At 43.6% G+C, this 17,681-nt stretch overlaps 1 protein-coding gene across 1 annotated transcript; it reads right to left on the bottom strand.

Annotated features, from left to right (window-relative positions):
- Positions 1-8,267: 8,267 nt before the first annotated feature.
- LOC311057135 (toll-like receptor 13) lies at positions 8,268-11,375 on the bottom strand. Its single transcript, XM_084074075.1, has 3 exons — positions 10,610-11,375; positions 10,308-10,425; positions 8,268-9,171 (listed from the first exon to the last, which is right to left on the bottom strand). Exons 1-3 carry the CDS (start codon positions 11,061-11,063, stop codon positions 8,955-8,957), a joined length of 789 nt encoding a protein of 262 aa, XP_083930201.1. The 5' UTR covers positions 11,064-11,375; the 3' UTR covers positions 8,268-8,954.
- Between the last annotated feature and the right edge of the window lie 6,306 nt (positions 11,376-17,681).

The raw sequence follows: 17,681 nt of genomic DNA, 5'->3' as shown, positions 1-17,681 counted from the left end.
ATTCTGCTAATATCCCCTGACTAGTAATCGAGGCGAGTTGTAATAAAAACATGTATCACCCTTTCAAAGTTAACAGATGACAAAAGATAGTTAATGCAATTAGCAGTAGGTTGCACTATTTTCCCAGTCAACTTAGATGCATATAATTGAACTCTTTAAATTATTTTAAGGATAGGGGAGAACGGGGTAAGATGAACCACTTTTTACTTATGTTGACCTCTAGGCAAGGAAAAATTAGATGGAAGTCAAATCTAAACTTCTACTAAAACTTGTTGCGGGGTGTTCTTGCTGACATGAAAGCCTCCTTCACACAGTCAGGGACCTGGTAGATGTTGGCTGTTTTGCCTGGATTAGATCTCATCCAACTATCAAGAGCTCTGTTATAATAGGTCTTAAATGGACCATAGACCGTTGTATCCAGAGGCTGCAAGCGATGGGATGTGTGGGGTGGAGTGGTGAGCATAACAATACCTTTTTCCTTTGCTATATTCAATGCCCTCAGTGAAATATGGGTCACGTGGTTGTCAAGGATTAGCAGCATGGGGTGGTCAGAGGAGCAGTTGGTTTGCTGAACCAGATGTTCAAGGAAATCAGCAAATTTCTCTTCACCAATCTAGCCAGATTTGGTGCCGGAACCAATTGATTCTACTGGTGCTCCTATGAGGAAGTGGTCTTTGTATCTAACCCTTGGGAGGCAGATGAACATGGGATGTATTGCATTGCCAGTAGCACTGATTGCACAGACCACAGTCACAAGCTCTCCTCTTTCAGCAGATACGATGGCAGTGGCACCCACTTTCTTTTTTCCCTTCTCTGTCACTACGTGCTTCGGATTCTGTACCGGTGTGACATCTGTTTCGTCGACATTGTAGATCACGTGTGGAGGGAAATTATGCCTACAAGACAAGACAAGACAAGACAAGACAAGACAAGACATGAAAGAGACAAAATGGAATCATAATAGACAAATCAGAATCATAACAACTTCATTAGCCTATTGTATGTAGTTGTCCATAATCTTTTCAAATATGTTAATTATGTTACCTGTCCATCACTTTAGCCAGATTGTCATACAAGTCCCCCACTGTGGTTCTAATGAAGGCTGTAGCTCTTCCCATCGATGTCACCTCAGGCATATGGCAGGAGAGATGTTGGCGTGCTGATGACATTTCATTTCATTATATTACAATACAGTATTTAGGTTCAAACGATCAGTTAGCCTTGGCTAACCTACATAATTGCGTGATTTCCTGCTGATCCTACTGCTAAGCCCTTTTCGCAGTTGTTGGGGACAGGAATGTTGTTCCTTTTTGCCAATTCAAATGCCAGTTCGCGGCATTTCTCTGGTGAAAGGCCATGGAACTGGTCAGCCAGCTCTTTGATGTGGTCTGCAAGCTCTTTCTCCATCTCCTGTGTGAAGACCATCTTTGTCAATGCTGTTCCACTGTAACCTACTGTTGTGACTCCCCTTTCCTTCCTCTGCATGTAGTATCTATGCAGGGTTGACCTGTTAATGCCTCTTTCAGTTGCCACTGATCTGATTGATTGGCCATCACTTCAGTGGCTGCTCTGTCCATCTCTTCAGGGGATGTTTTGGCCCTGTCAGTTGTTCTTGTATACTTTCTTGGCATGGTAGCTCTTCTGCAAAAAATAAAACACAAATCAGTTTTCTAAATTTATATTGGAATACAATGTTATACATTATTCATTTTGATGGAAGTTGGGGGAAGTTGAACCATTGGCTCAATTTACCCCAAGGCATTTGGTTCATCTTGTCCCATGGCCACTTTTCTGACAAATATGGCTAGCTTAATGCTTCAGGCTAAGCTTTAGCTAAATTATTCACATGGTTTCATACATAAGAATATCACCAACATGGACACTCTCGGAACTGACACCAAAGATTTTTAATTTAAAGATACGCAATCTCCGGTTTACTTCCCGTTTCTGCGTGACGTAGGTGCACACCTCTTTAGGAGACAGGAAGCAAGTTGGAGTCTATTGATTCCAATGGAAGAGTCAACGTGAACTCAGCTTCTGAACCATTCCTTAGCTCCATGGTTACTGAACTAAATATTGGACCCAATCGTCACAAGACACACAATATGAACGATTTTCATACTAAAATGGCTTTTTTTTTTGTGACACAAATTAGGAGAAAATCTACTTTGTTATCGACGTTTCTCTATCGCAGCAACCCACTCTCGCGAGATTTGGGAAAATATCTGAAGGGTGATCTCGGTCCAGCTGCAGTCTGACGGACGAGACATAGAGGGCTCTGTCTCTTATAATATGTGATCTGTCCCCATAAGATGCTCTAAATTGAGATTCTGAATATAGTATGTGAGATAATTATGGACGTATTAAAAAATAAATAAAAAGTGTGTTCCAAGGCTCAATAATATAATGTTCCATTATTAACTGTCTTGGTTGATGGGGTATGATTTGGGAATCATAACATTTTGCTAAACATAACATTCATGCTAATTTTCTAAACATATGGTCTATAGTGGTAAAATATATGCCTTATAAATAAGGGCCTTTTATTTATAAGGTATATATATATATATATATATATATATATATATATATATATATATATATATATATATATATATATATATATATATGTATAATTATAACATTGAGCAGAAACAGGAGCACATCTAGCATAAGACTGAATAATGTGTGTTTGTAGTGGGAATTTCATAGGTTTCTTAAAAGCATATTTGCCAATAACAGTTTGCTTTCAAACATGTAAAGCATTTATTTTCTTTAATGAAGAAAATACACAAACACACATCCATATGACGTTGTCAGCCAGGGAGAGGGGAGGGGGAGGGTGGTGGGGTGGTCGGGGGAGAACAACCATGCCTACTTAAGAGACCATTTGTAGGATTTGTGTACCACTTCGCCTCTAGTGGCTCCAATGGAGAATGCGTATCTTCTATATTAACAATCTTTGCTGACACTGCTGAAAAGTATAGACTTGTTTTTCTCTACTTCCTGCAGCAGAACCTCCACTCCTGAACTTGACCAGTCTTTTTTCTTTTGATGTCAAGGCAGCTCTTCGCTTTCTGCTTGCCATTTTGTAGGTAGATAAGTACGCTATAATTATATCGCTTTAATCGCTCTGTCTTATATGGGGATTTAAGGGTGTTTACTAATTGTGATGGACGGGCACGCGCTTACAATTTTGTATTCATCAACATAAGAACAACAGGTGCGAACAATTTGTTAGTTTAAGAACACGTCATGAATGTGACTTGACTTCTCTTAGGAATTCACTTTGGGAAGAAATGTAAGAGGAAACATTAGGAACTTTGCTGAATGACGTCCATTGACCCCAGTCAGCAACCACTTCACTTTTCACTAGAAAAGACCACACCATCAAACAGAGAATCGATTGGGTTGTATTTATTGAATGGAATTGTTGGATGGAATGGAGACAGCAGAATGCATTTGATTGTGTGTGGTTCCACTATGGAGGGAATTGGTTATTGTAGGTGGTGCCACTGTGGGAGGAAGATAGGGTTAGAGGGTTGTTGGGCTGAGGGGAAGGGGCGCCTTAGTGGAAAAGGCGTGGTCGGGGGCCCGAGGGGTGAGGAGCGGTTGAGGGGGATGAGGGAAGAGGGGTGATGGGACGGAGGTGGGATGACGTGGTTGGGGGGAGGTAGGGAGGAGGGATGGAGAGGAGCGGGCAGGGCGGTCTGGGGCAAGGACCCTGGAGATTTTGGCTTTGGGGCCCGTGGTCGGTCGGCGACCTGGTCGCACCGAGACCCCCCTTGGAGACCTGAAGGGAAGCATGCATGGGAGAGGAGGAACAGGTCAGTTTTCAGCAAGGTTAGTTTTGAGCATGAGGAGGAGAAGGGGAGGGGGCAGGATGCAAGAAACACTGTGCATGAATGAGAGCGGGCATGGCGTGGTATAAATACAACCCTTGATTAGTTTGGTAGGAGGAGATAGGGGAGGAGTTGTTATCAACGCCATCACAAGCAGGTGAGTTTGAGAGGAGTTGATATCGGCCAGATTGGAAGCGATTACATGGGGGAGGAGATTGTTATCTGGTGTGGTCTTCCCTCCTGAACTTACATTGTACCAATTGCATTTCACTAGCAAAGACTACACCATCAAACAGAGAATCGATGGGACGGAGGTGGGATGACGTGGTTGGGGGGCGGCTAGGTGAGTGAGTGGAGGGGAGGAGGGGAGGGATGAGTGGTTGGATGAGGGGCCTGATGGAGGTGATGGGGAGGGGGATGAGAGCGGATGAGGGGAGGTACAGTAGGGAGGAGGGATGGAGAGGAGCGGGCGGGGGGCCGGGCGGTCTGGGGCAAGGACCCTGGGGATTTTGGCTTTGGGGCCCGTGGTCGGTCAGCGACCTGGTTGCACCAAGACCCCAAAAGATGGTGCGGTATTTTAACGGATGAGTGCGATGTGGGCTTGGAGGAGGTCGTGGGAGTTGGAGCGGATGTACGTGGTACGCTTGCGACGGGAGGCATGCGATAATCCGACAGACCTTTTCTCCGACTATGTGGCATCCGCGTGCGGTTAGGGTTAGGGTGCGGGTTTGGTTCGGGTTTAGTATTGAAACGTCGGAGCGCTGCGCTGTCGGAGGAATGCGCTGTCGGACTAACGTACTGCATCCGCTTGCGACGACCACCTACCCAGGATTTGTATAATGTGTTCGGGGACACCTTTCCGGGAGGCTGTGGAGGCTGCGCCTATGCGGAACGAGTGGCCCGAGAAGTGTTCGGCGGCGTAGCCAGCTTTGGTGAGGACGGAGCGAAGGTGGTGGTGAAACCAGGTGCGAGTGACTATGGAACCGGATTCTGAGATGAACAGCGGGTCGGATGGCGAGGCGTTTTGTGACTGTCGGATGGAGAGGTGGCGGACGAGTGCTTCGTACGGGCTGAGGGGTGAGTCTAATGTCAATAGGTGGATGGGGGTGGATGTTCCGAACTGGTCGGTCTTGCTGTGCTTGAGCGTGTAGATGAGGGCAGATGGGCTAAATATGGATAGGTCAGACAGGCAGGGTTGGCGAGCTGGGTCAAACCTAGTGTTGGCGGAGGTGAATTCTGAACAGTGGAGGAATCCATAGAACGCCAGGAGGAATAGGGACTCGAGTGTTGAGTCAGTGAGTGGGTCGGAATGACCGGAACGGTGGGCGGTGATGCAGTCGTCGAGGATGTTGTCGGTGAGGGGTTGGCGGCTAGGAGGGTGGTGAGGCTTGTGGCGTTTAATGCCTTTAAGCAGCAGCGAGACTTGCGGGTGTGAGTGGAAGGGGTGAGCGGTGCCGGTGAGTAATTTGTTTTTTTGGTTGCTTTTTTAGCAGGGGCGGGGTCTGATGGCACGACACTCGCACCTCCTGGTCCGACGTCATGTCGGCGCGACGGACCAGGAGGGGAGGAGGACACCAACAGAGCAGATTGGTACAATGAATACAAAGTCGCCTTAGTAGCGGCGCGCGTGAACAGTACATTTTTGGCCCGTAGGGCCTTCTGAAGACTGGGTGGGTTAACTGACCTGGTGGGCGGTGGGGCTGGAGTGGAGGAGCGATGACGGGCGCCGGTGTACGGCCCGGGGCAGTTAGCTGCGTGGCGAGAGCGCTGTGGACGGCTCGTTCGGGTGGTGGGGGTGGGTGGGGGGTTCGGTGGTGTTGTTGGGTTGGAGCGGAACTCAACCGGGGTCCGGGTGAGAGACGGAGGGATGGGTGTTGGGTGGTCGAACGCAGGTGTCGGCTTGTTGTTGCTGGAGATGGAGTCGGCGGGACGGGAGGGGTCGGGTTGTTGAAGTCCTCCTCGTCCGAGGCCATGAGCTGGAAGTGGTCTTCGTGTTGATCCATGGTTGGAAGGTAGGTAATATACTTTACAAGTATTTTAGTCGATTCAACACTATGCGTGTGCTTCTTAACCGCAAGAAACACTGAGCATGAATGAGAGCGGGCATGTCGTGGTATAAATACAACCCTTGATTAGTTTGGTAGGAGGAGATAGGGGAGGAGTTGTTATCAACGCCATCGCAAGCAGGTGAGCTTGGGAGGAGTTGATATCGGTCAGATTGGAAGCGATAATGGGGGAGGAGATGGTTATCTGGTGTGGCCTTCCCTCCTGAACTTACATTGTACCAATAGGCTCTATGCACAGCAGCCATATTGGGAATGAATTGGGCCCCGCCTTCTTTACTTCCTTCACAGGTGTTATCAATAATACTAATTAAGGCTCCGTTCCATTTAGTGTAGCACAGTGGTTGTCTAATTTTCAAGGACCCCCATAACTCTGAGAGTGTACAAATGGAACAAAATGGGCCCTTACGGGTCCATTTGGTTCCATTTGTACACTCTCAGAGTTACACACCCACCATAAGGGGCCATTTGGGAACCAAAATGGAGTGTTTCTAGTGAGCCAACATGCACGATATCAGCACCCTGACCAGAATGGAACAGAGCCTTAATTAGTACATTGGTAACACCAATGTACTAGGAAGTAAGGAAGTAAGAAGAGGCCCAATTTCTTTCCAATATGGCTGCTGTGCATAGAGCCTATTGCATTTTGTGTGCACCATAACATGACAAAACAAAATACTGCCATGGGACCCTCCAAGATTCCATGGTTTATTCAATTTTAATGTTTACTATTGTCTGTGAAAATGTTTGTCTTAGAGGTCAGAATCATTACACATAATGCTGTTGTAACCTTGCAGAACAGAAGTGGTCCAGGTTTCGTTCCACCTACAGTGTGAGACACACTGGATCTGATCAGCGGTGTGAAGTAACTAAGTGCATTTTTTCAAGTAATGTACCTAAGAATACTTTCGAGGAATTTTCACTTTACTGGAGTATTTCCCATTTTCTGTACTTTTACTTCTACTTCACTACATCTCAGAGGCAAATATACTTTTACTCCACTACATTTATTTGAAAACTTTAAGTTACTAGTTATTTTTCAGATATACATTATGATATTAATGAGTGGTTAATGTATGTTTCATACATTAACGACTTTAGCCCTATTTGAAAATAGCGGATCTAGGCTCGCGATGCGACACGTTGTGAGCTTGTAGATACGCTTTTTTCAAACATTTTAGTACTTTTACCTTTGGTACTTTAAGCACATTTTGATGCCAATACTCAAGTACATTTTTAATTCTGGACTTTTACTTGTAAAAGAGTATTTCTACATTGCAGTATTGTTACTTTTTCATCAGTAAAGTCCTTGAGTACTTTTTCCACCACTGGATCTGATAAAGTCTCAGAGTGAGATGGCTGCAGAAGTCCATGTATTTTCTGCGTGGACACACCGTGGAGGACGCTACACTTTAGTGAGAGTGGAACAGCCAAAAAGAAGAAGTCCGAAGGTGGTAATTTCCGCCCCCTCAGCCAAAAGTACACCCTGCATATGTCACTGATCACATGACCTCAATCAATTATCCAGTTCTAGGCAACATAGAGGGGGGGGGGGGGGGGGAGTATTAAGGTGTATCAAATTCAACCAATTATGCATTTTATCAATACATCTTCAAATCAACAATAATCGTGCATCAGGCGACTCATATCATTGTCAAATGTTTTGGAATGTATTAATACAAATGGAAAAAAGAGACATTTTAGTTAAGACAATAATAATTACCTAAGATATATATTCAATAACATAATAGTAAAAGCCTGTCAGCAGAGAGGGTTGGGCGGGAGCAGTAGGACGAGGGCTCTACGTCCTCCTGGTGGAGGCTCCTCACTGGCAGGTGAGTCAGTATAGGATACAACAGCATTGACAACACAGAAATGTGTATGGGAAGAATTAATTGGCACAACGACTAAATTGGGGAGAAAAAGTGGGTAAAAAATGATTGGCTACTCTAAATTAATAATAAAAAAACATAATAATGATAAAATAACAACATGATCATTCAAATATGATAGCCAAAGCCAAAACTAACAGCACAATATGTAATGTAAACAATGAGAATAATGAATCCTTCCAATGAGAAAGTAATACTGGTATTTAATCTTGATCAGTGTATTATCAAAGCTGATCAATATGGTAATCTTTAATGAAGAAAGTCATGAAAGTAAATGTAAATATACCCAGGGAGACTCAAGGACAACAACATTGTACAATCCGCTCTTTCTGTTAAATCAATTAAATGATAAGTTAAGATTAGAGATCTACCACCGTCACCATTTTCAACAAATGTTGGTTTAAAATCACACAGTCATGCACTCACCAGTAATTGCTTTTGTCAAAACAACTTGCCTCTATAGTTTTGTTTTTAATTATCGTTGGAAACTATACCTGTATTGTATTGGTCTTACCGTGGTATTCTATTTTATAGCATGTAATGTTTACCCCCTGTCCAGGGACTTCAGATGGAAAAAAGCTTGTAGCAAACTGGTCTAATTTTCCCTATAATTGTATATGGTCCCTACTGCATAAAATAACCAATTGTAATACAATAGGATGTCAAATAATGGACCTTTTTTTTACCTCGGAATGTTAGAGATTTTCAGTGATAGAATTGATAGTTGATATAACACCAGCAAAGACAAATAATAAAATCAACATTAATAATAACTTCATTTATAAAGCACTTTTAAAATGAAAACAGGCTATGAACCTAATACCCAAAGAGGTGCTTTAAAATGTCGTATTGAATTTGCTTTTAACCCATTTAGACCTGAGGCCAATTTTAAAAACGCCTTCTAAATCCTGACCTAAGTTTTCTGGAAAACTTTTTTTTTTTTTTTTAAAAGATGTTCCTATATACTGTACTGTACATAGCAACAAGAACCCCAAAAGGGGTTCCCGGCTTGAAAGGTATAGTTACGTAATGGGGTGCCAGGTCTAAATGGGTTCATTTATGTTTGAGGTACTGAATGACCCATATATTTTAATCAGAACTAGCCTTTATAAGTAGGCCATTTTTGGTCAGTTACCACAAACTATAAATGAAATAGATTATTCATCCAAGCACAGATCAGTGTCCGGTGTGTCCAGAGCTCTGCGTAGGTTCTGCCAGAACAGTCCAGGGTGCTGTCCAGCCTGGGACCAGCTCAGGTAGGTGTGTCTCTTCACCAGCCTCCTCATGCGGAAGTAGGGAGACAACTGCTGGGCTGGAATGTCCTCCAGAAACACCAGGATCAATACGTCCTTCTTCTCATCAAACAGACGGTAGCTGCACACAGGAGAGGAGAGCAGCTTCAAAGTCAAACTTTATTTACATTGTGTGAGAACGTATTCACAGTGACTTACAGTAAGAGATACTACTTGCAATAAGTAAACATATACAGTAAGTGAAGCTTCATCTACTGCAAGTAAATTGATTTACAGTAAAAAAAAAGTAAAACACTTTATTTAAAGTATAGCTTTGCATACAATGACCTACATACTAAACAAACGGTAGGTAGTTGTTGCTGATAGTGGGGTGCCCCTCCTAAATAAATTGCCTGCACTGCGGCCCGCTGTAAAAATGTATCTCCATTCCTGTTATTGTTTTGGCAAAAACAAGCCACATTCAACTGGCCACAACTGCAGCAATGGATTATCGCAACTGGATTTGTTTTGTGTCTCCGCCAGGCCGAAAGGCATGGCGGGAGAGTATATTTTGCACCCTGTCCATCTGTCCATGTGTCCGTCCGTCCGTGTGTCCTGTCTGTCCGTTACCAACTAATCTCCGGCACCGTTGGCCCGGTCGCTGCGAAACTGTGCACACACACTCACTGGATGCAAATTCATAACCTCTGCCCCAAACTTTTTTACATGGGCCTGTTATAGTGCCACCAGGAGGCCGATTTGTGCAAAACAAAGTTTTTGATAGTACTCCTACAGATTTGATCCAACCATCATGCAAAACACGGATCTGTCTGATTTTCCAGATTTCCATCCTCATTGGCTAAGGTTGGCTTCTAAAGTTTGCAGGATTGGTCCGTTTTCAACAAAATACCTCAAATCATGAACGCAACTCCACCAGGAGGCCACAATAACGTACCTGACCTGGCGGAGACCTGTGCTCCGAGGAGCACTTTTCTAGTTGTCCTATACTACGAGACCTTGTGCGTGCAATGAGGCGATCGCCATGAGGACAGCGATCAGGGAAAATATTCCATGATTTCTTTGGGTAAAATCGCTCGTTTTCGCTGGCAGTACTGTGTCACTTTTACACTATTACTCTGGCATTTAAAGAGTTGAGCACAAATGATAAAAAAGGATGCACATATTGTCCTGCCACTTTCATGTGAGTAAATGTGGCCCTCAGAGTTAAATACATTTTCATGATTTTGCAGTGAAATGTCAAGATAATTGGTAGCCCACCTGGCCATCTGTATCTCTCTAGAGCACCATTCACTCTCCAGGTAACGATGGCTGATCACACAGATGGTCTTTCTGCTGCCATAGATGGCCTCTGTAATGTTCTCTATGATGGCTTTACCTGGAAACATACCAAACATTCAAACCCGAGTCAAAACGATTACACATAGACAGAATGTATTAAATACTGCCATAATAATGCCATTAACGACAATACGCCCTTTTTAAAAGTGTTGGAGACAGAAAGAAACAGACAGCTTTAGATAAATACAGTGTAAGCAAGACACAAAGAGAGAGGTTTGAACCTGGTTGGAAGTCTCGGTGGTGTAGACAGAGTCTCCAGCCCTGCTCTCCCTCCAGCACAGGAAGCATTTCTCTGTAAACCCAGGGTTCATCATGAACATTGTAGGAGATGAAGGCATCATAGCGCTGAGGAGACCCCCTCTTTCTGTTCTGGGCATCATAAAGGAAGGCCAGGAAGAGGAAGTAGGCATAGAGGAGCTGCCACCTCAGGAAGTGGTAGGTGAAGGATGTTAGTAGAGTTACCACAATCACACAAGTGGAGGAAATGTAGCAGATGAAGCTAGCATCCATCCAACAGGAATGGATGTCAAAGTCCAGAAATCTGGTTCCCTTTTTCATCAGAGGATAGCCACAAGTGTAGCTGTGAGCATCAACTACCTGCGTTTGGCTGTTGTTCAGAATCCACTGCAGAACATCTGAATTAGAGCACTCGCAAGCAAAAGGATTGCCACCCATGTTAATATATCTGAGAGCAGGAAGAAAACTGAACACAGAGATGTTGATCACCGTTAGCTCGTTCTGGCTCAGGTCCAGCCAAGAGACTCGAGTAAGGTTGGATTGTTCCAGGAAATCCAGGGATTTCAGTTTATTGTTGGAAAGATCGAGAACTTCTAAGTTTGGTGTGTTTTTAAATGTGATGTAAGTTATGTTTGGAGTAAATAATTGATGATTGCATTGTATTGTAAGGCTCTTCAGGCTCGTCAGTAATGGTAAATCACGGTAACTCAGCAGAAAAAATAGACTAAGGGTTTCGAGTTCATCCAGTCCTTCAAAAACATTTATTTCCACCTCCCCTTTGGACTCCGTCCCCTCCAACCTGAAACCTTGTAATGTAAGGTACTTAAGCCCAACCGGTCCTTCAAAAGGTCCGTCGTACAACCAACCATTCTTACCGTCTGAACCCACTTCTAAGTGCTCCAGAGATTTAAGACTTTTAAAAGGTCTTTTTGATAACTGTTTGCTGTGGGTAAGATTCAGTTGATTCAGTTGTTTAATTTGGTTTATTGAATCTTTAGGGAGTTCAGTCAGGTCAGTAGATGATACTAGATACAGGTTGGTTAACTGAGTACAAGTTGTCAATTCACTTACGTTGGGTGCACGGCTAGTGAGTAGTTCAAGTGTCCTCAGTGTGGATATGTTGCAGGCAATATTTAAGAGACCTCTGTTTTTCCACATAGAAGACAGCCGTAGGTACTGTAGTGAATCAAGGTTCTGTAGAGACGTTCTGATGGCGTTAAAAGACCTTTCATCACCAAAATACACATGAGTTATATTCCTGAGAAAATGCTTGTGTGGTATGTGCCACTCCCATCCTGATAAGTTACAACAATTTGTAAGGTCGATTTTCTTAAGATTTGGAAACACAGCTGTTGTGATGCTTAACTTTTTTATTGAAGTTGAATCAAGTTGCAATTCTCTGAGCTCAGAGGACATGTTTAATGGCAGATCGTTTGACTGAAAAGACACTAATTCCTTAATTGTGATTTCCAGCACATGTAAGCGTGGTAGTTGTAAGATGGTGATGATATCTGTTATTTGATGTATATAGTTGGCAATCAGATATAGTTCCTGTAAACATGGGAGTGACTGGAAGGCAGCAGGGCTAATTGATTGGATATTGTTCCAATCCAAGCACAGTAGCAAGAGGTTAGACAGTCCTTGAAACATATTGTCTGTCAGTGTTGTTAGTTGGTTATTGTTCATAAGGAGCACTTTAAGTTCCCCCAAATGGCCAAAAGACCCGTCATCAACATGAATTATTGAATTAAAACCCAGTGACAATTCTCTGAGATTCATCAAATTCTTCAAATCTGTCCTGCTTATCTTTTGAATGTGATTATCCTTGAGTGTTAATGATGTAACTTCTCTGGGAATGTCGTCTGGTATGCTAAAGAGTTGACGCTTTTCACAATGCACCGAAACATCAGCAGTGACATTTTCAGAGTAAAGAATAGTGCAGTCTTTCAGGACATAAGCCAGTATAGGACTAAGATGAAGCGTAAACAACAGAAATAAGAAGGGGAAACAATGCCAGATTCCTGTCTGTTGCATCATTGCTGTCTTCAGGGTCAACTGTCAGGTGCTTTAGGTGACACTGGTTGGTGACAACACTATTCAGCACAGATGATCTAAAGAGGATACAACAGTAAAACACATGTAACCTTTTATTTGTATCTCTAGATAGATTCTCAATATATAAGACATGTGGAATGCAGACTGTATCATTTTCAAAAAACGCCTATACACAGCATAAGTACATTGATTGTTGTTCTTGAACTATTTGGAATAAATGCATGGGCATGGTCTCATTTTGAAGGTGACACTTTGACGTTTTTCCCCAGCAAAATGTTTAATTCCTGCCTAAATACTTTCTATAAACAGATGCTTGCATAACACTGCTATTATCATATATTAGCTGGAAAACACAATTAGGCCACAGTATGAAGCCTTACCTAGCCATGACCATAAAATATTTGATTGTGTGAAAAAGAAAAAAAAAAAACTCTCCAAACTTTCCTCTGTCATCCCTTCTAAGACACCACCACTATTGCACCATTGTTTAAACCCCCACTCGTCATAGTCGCCAAACATTTCCTCTGTCATCCCTTATAAATAGTCAATTTCCTCCTTGTGCTTTAGTGGTGTGTGTAACAGATTCACATCATCATCCTCTTTATCCATGCCCACATTGTATTGTTCAAGTTCTTCCCTATTTACTTACTTGGCCTAGTCACTCTGCACACATGTCATGCGAAGTCCGGCCCCTCTGGCCTCTCCTCTCGGCTCCTCTCATCCCCTCTCCTCCCTCCCCGCTTTCCTTTGCGGCCCTAACCTCTAGTCCCAACCTCCCAACCTCGGTCATGTGATAAAGAGGTCAGACTTCCTGTATCTGGTTGCTATGGCAACCTGCCAGATCAGGCTGAGCGTCTGATAGGCAAATCAGAGAATCAATAAAGCCGAGAGTCTGATCACAGATCGAGGTGGGGTAAGATGCCTAAAATATAGCCATAGCTCTGATCAACAGCCTGTGGCAAGTTTCGGGGCAAATGGAGTGATCCTGTGCTTGCTTACCCCGGACGAACTTCCGGAGCTTTTGTCTTCTGGAATGGAGGAGGTGCTGGCCCGGGTAAGCAGGTAATGAATCAGACAGGTGAGATGAGGCCGCACACTCCAATGATGAGATGGACTTTTATTGTCTCCGCCAGGCCGAAAGGCATGGCGAGAGAGTATGTTTTACCCTCCGTCCGTCCTTCCGTCCGTGTGTGTGTCCGTGTGTCCTGTCTGTGTGTTACCAGCTAATCTCCGGCACCGTTGGCCCGGTCGCTGCGAAACTGTGCACACACACTCCCTGGATGCCAATTCAGAACCTCTGCCCCACATTTTTCACATGAGCCTGTTATAGCGCCACCAGGAGGCCGATTTGTGCAAAACCCATTTTTTCCCATTACACCTACAGCTTTTAACCAAAAGTCATGCAAATCGGTACACAGTATCTCTATAGTCATGTGATCAACCCGGATCTGTCCGATTTCCCATAATGCATCCTCATTGGCTAAGGTTGGCTTCCAAAGTTTGCAGGATTGGTCCGTTTTGAAGAAACTGCCTCCAATCATGAACGCAGCTTGCTATTTCCATAAAATTGCACACGCACATTCCCACTAGGCCGAGGAAGAAATGCCACTTGAACATTTTCAAATCAGCCTCATGGTGGCGCTATAACTGGCCGATTTGCATTTTTAACTATAACTGCACCGATCTGCGTGAAACTTTGCACGCACACGATTTTTATCCCACGATTTTGGTACCCCAAAATAAGCACGCCCTCGCAAGAGCCCGGTGTGCGGCTGGCGCCCGGACCTCTTGTGGTATACATTTCAGTGAGCTCAATTCTTCAGTCATCCTCAATGCTTGGTGTTTTTTTCATTGGTCTTTTATTAGTTTACAGTACATCACAGACTAGATATAATATAGAACAGTCACTGAGTGAATAGTAGCTTCCAGGATGATTTGCAGAGCACCATTGAAATCTTTCCCTACCAAAATAATTGAAATATTGAATCCTACCTGAACTCAGCGACAACCGTCCTTCCAGTGTGTCAGTCAGAGAGGAATGAAGGCTCATTTGAGAGAGTTCATGTGACATGGAAGTCCATTTGACCACAGCTCAGCTGACACTTCAGAAATGCCAAACGGGTGAGAGAAGTAAAAGGCCACACAATGTTACATCACATGAGATTCATGCACAGGAAGTTGCTTCAGCATCGGTTGTAAGTTTGTTTATAGAGCGTCGCAGTTCCCGCCCACTTCCTGGTGCCGGAAGTAAATACTCAATGCATTTTTCCCATTGACTTTTACAAAAATATTTATATAAATGAATTTAAGCCTAGAATCAAGCTATCCAGGATAGCGGTGAATCATGACCATAAAATGTTTGATTCTGTGAAAAAACTTTTTTGAAAACGGCAAAACAAAGGGTATTTATTAAATATAGTATATCATATCATTAAATATAAAATAAATAAAAAATCACAGAAAAAAAGGTTTTATGATCATGATTCACCGCTATCCTGGATAGCTTGATTCTAGTAGGCTTAAAATGATTGATATAAATATTTTCGGAAAAGTCAATGGGAAAAATGCATCGAGTATTTACTTCCGGCACCAGGAAGTGGCGGAACTGCGATGCTCTATTGCGAACGCGGAAGGAGGCGCGGCTTCGCCCAAGTGCAGTTTACTATGACACATGCTCGGGTTGTGTGTGTGTGTGTGTGTGTGTCTCTGTCCGTGTCTCTGCCTGTGTGTGCACTGCCTGTGTGCAGCCGCGTGTGTGCCTGCCTGTGTGTGTGTGTGTGTGTGTGCGTGTGCGTGTGCGATAGAGAGAGAGAGAGAGAGAGAGAGAGAGAGAGAGAGAGAGATATGTTGAAGTTGATTAAACCAAGTCAACCACTCCGAGTATGAACCCATTAACCTTGACTCCTCGACCAAATATAGAAAACGTTTATTTTACAATTTCAGGAAAACAATATGTTACAATTCCAGTTGAGTTGAACAGCATGTTAAATATCTAAATGCAACTTTTACAGTCATAATGTCAGTAGCAAAAATACACATCAAATTTACCCACACATACAACATTGTGTGAATGGCCGATGACGGCTTTAAACAATATAAACCTTTAGTTCTTACATTTTCACATCTGCCTTTTATAGCGCCACCAGGAGGCCGACTTATGTAAAACACATTATTTTATACTACTCCTCCCAATTTTATCCAAATTTCACGCAAATTGGTACACATGATCTCTATAGTCATGTGATCACGACGGATGTGTTTGATTTTTCATATTCCATACTGATTGGCTAAGATTGACATCTAAAGTTTGCATTATTGGCTTGCTTTGAACAAAATTCCGCAAATCATGAACGCACCGTCCGATTGCCGTCAAACTTTGCATGCACATTCACACTATGTTGAGGAACAAATGCCACCCTTTTAACATTGGCCTGTTATAGCGCCACCAGCAGGTCTAATTTAGCGAAACAAATGTTTTTAACAAAATGCCTCAAATCATGAATGCAGTCAGTGTCCGATTGTCGTGCAAGGCTTAAGAAGAAATTAGCCTGGTAAACCCTCCCTCCAGAAATCTCATTTCCATTTGATTTCTGGAGTGAGTCTGGGCTGATCCGCCTTTCTGCAATATTGGCTGTGGGCTGGAGTTGGGCGGGAGTAATACCGTTGACTGACACCCTTCAACCAATGATCGTTTTTCCCCTTCAGCCAATCAGCAGTTCATTTTTACCACCTCCAGTCTGTGTGACGCAACGGGACTTTTGAGACGGCCATGCCCAAAATAGGTTGCCTTTTTGGGATACATGCGTGTCACTCCCCGCCCCTGCCGGTTCTCTAAATTTATATTTTTAAATAGGCTCTGTCATGATTAATTGACCACATATATGAAGTTAAACAACTAAATTCTATCCAAACGATATCTTAATAGTACATTCCGTGCCTCAAAAAAGAAGTCAGAGACCGTTTTAAAAACAAAAGTAAACAGTGAAGGCACTCGGACAACAACAACAACAACAATGGCTGCCGTTCGTCTTTTGTCGGAGGCACTCAGGCTGCACTCGGCTTCATTCGGGCTCACTCGAACTCGCCACCTGATTGGCCAACTGTCGCTGTCAATCACAGAACGATGAGCGACGACGCTGATAGGCTCGTCCCTTTGGCGTACAGAGCCAATATTGCAGAGAGGCGGATCAGGCCAGACTCACTCCAGAAATCAAATGGAAATGAGATTTCTGGAGGGAGGGTTTACCAGGCTAAGAAGAAATGGCACCCTTTTCACATTAGCCTATTATAGCGCCACCAGGAGGCCACAATAACCTACCTGACCTGGCGGAGACCTGTGCTCCGAGGAGCACTTTATCTAGTTTTTTTTGCTTTCATTTGATCCCATTGCCAGATCATGTTAAAATCACCCCATAAAAAGGTACTTATATATACCACAGTTTAAACTAGAAAAAGTGCTCCTCGGAGCACAGGTCTCCGACAGGTCAGGTAGGTTATGGTGGGCAGGCAATGTTTGGAATTCGCCAATCAGGATGGAATATGAAAAGGTTTTAGTCACTGCAGCGCCTCAGGAGTCTGGACTCTGCCGAAACACTGCCCTGTTTACCTGCTGCACCATCTGTGGCTGCTGTGTGACGTACACACCACAACGTTAGCTGTGACTCTGATTTTCACACGCACGCACGCACACACGCACGCATGCACACACACACACACACACACACACACACACACACACACACACACACACACACACACACACACACACACACACAGTGACCTTTAGTAGGAGGACAGACAGCAAAACAGCCACACACAGAGACATAGACACAAAAACAGCAACACCTCAATGTATTCTGTATCCTGTATGTATCATGCAGGGAGAACAGCTTACTTTAATTTGATGTGTTGCCAAATCTTTTGTGTTGAAGGCTTAAAACGTATTTGGTTGTTTTTTTCTAATAAGCCCAGGTTTAGCCTCCACACTCCTATTTGAGCTTT

The sequence above is a fragment of the Gymnoscopelus microlampas genome (genome assembly GCF_963454915.1).
Source record: "Gymnoscopelus microlampas genome assembly, chromosome: 12".
Lineage (NCBI taxonomy): Eukaryota > Metazoa > Chordata > Actinopteri > Myctophiformes > Myctophidae > Gymnoscopelus > Gymnoscopelus microlampas.
Note: the sequence above shows the minus strand (reverse complement) of the source record. Positions and strands in the feature narration are given on the sequence as shown.

What these genes read in the sequence shown, in the direction of transcription:
- LOC311057135 (XM_084074075.1), bottom strand. Translation starts at nt 11,063, where the DNA reads ATGGGTGGCAATCCTTTTGCTTGCGAGTGCTCTAATTCAGATGTTCTG. An exon ending in CCACCGAGACTTCCAACCAG is followed by an intron (nt 10,426 to 10,609) that starts GTTCAAACCTCT and finishes GTATGTTTCCAG; the next exon opens with GTAAAGCCATCATAGAGAAC. An exon ending in AGAGAGATACAGATGGCCAG is followed by an intron (nt 9,172 to 10,307) that starts GTGGGCTACCAA and finishes TCCTGTGTGCAG; the next exon opens with CTACCGTCTGTTTGATGAGA.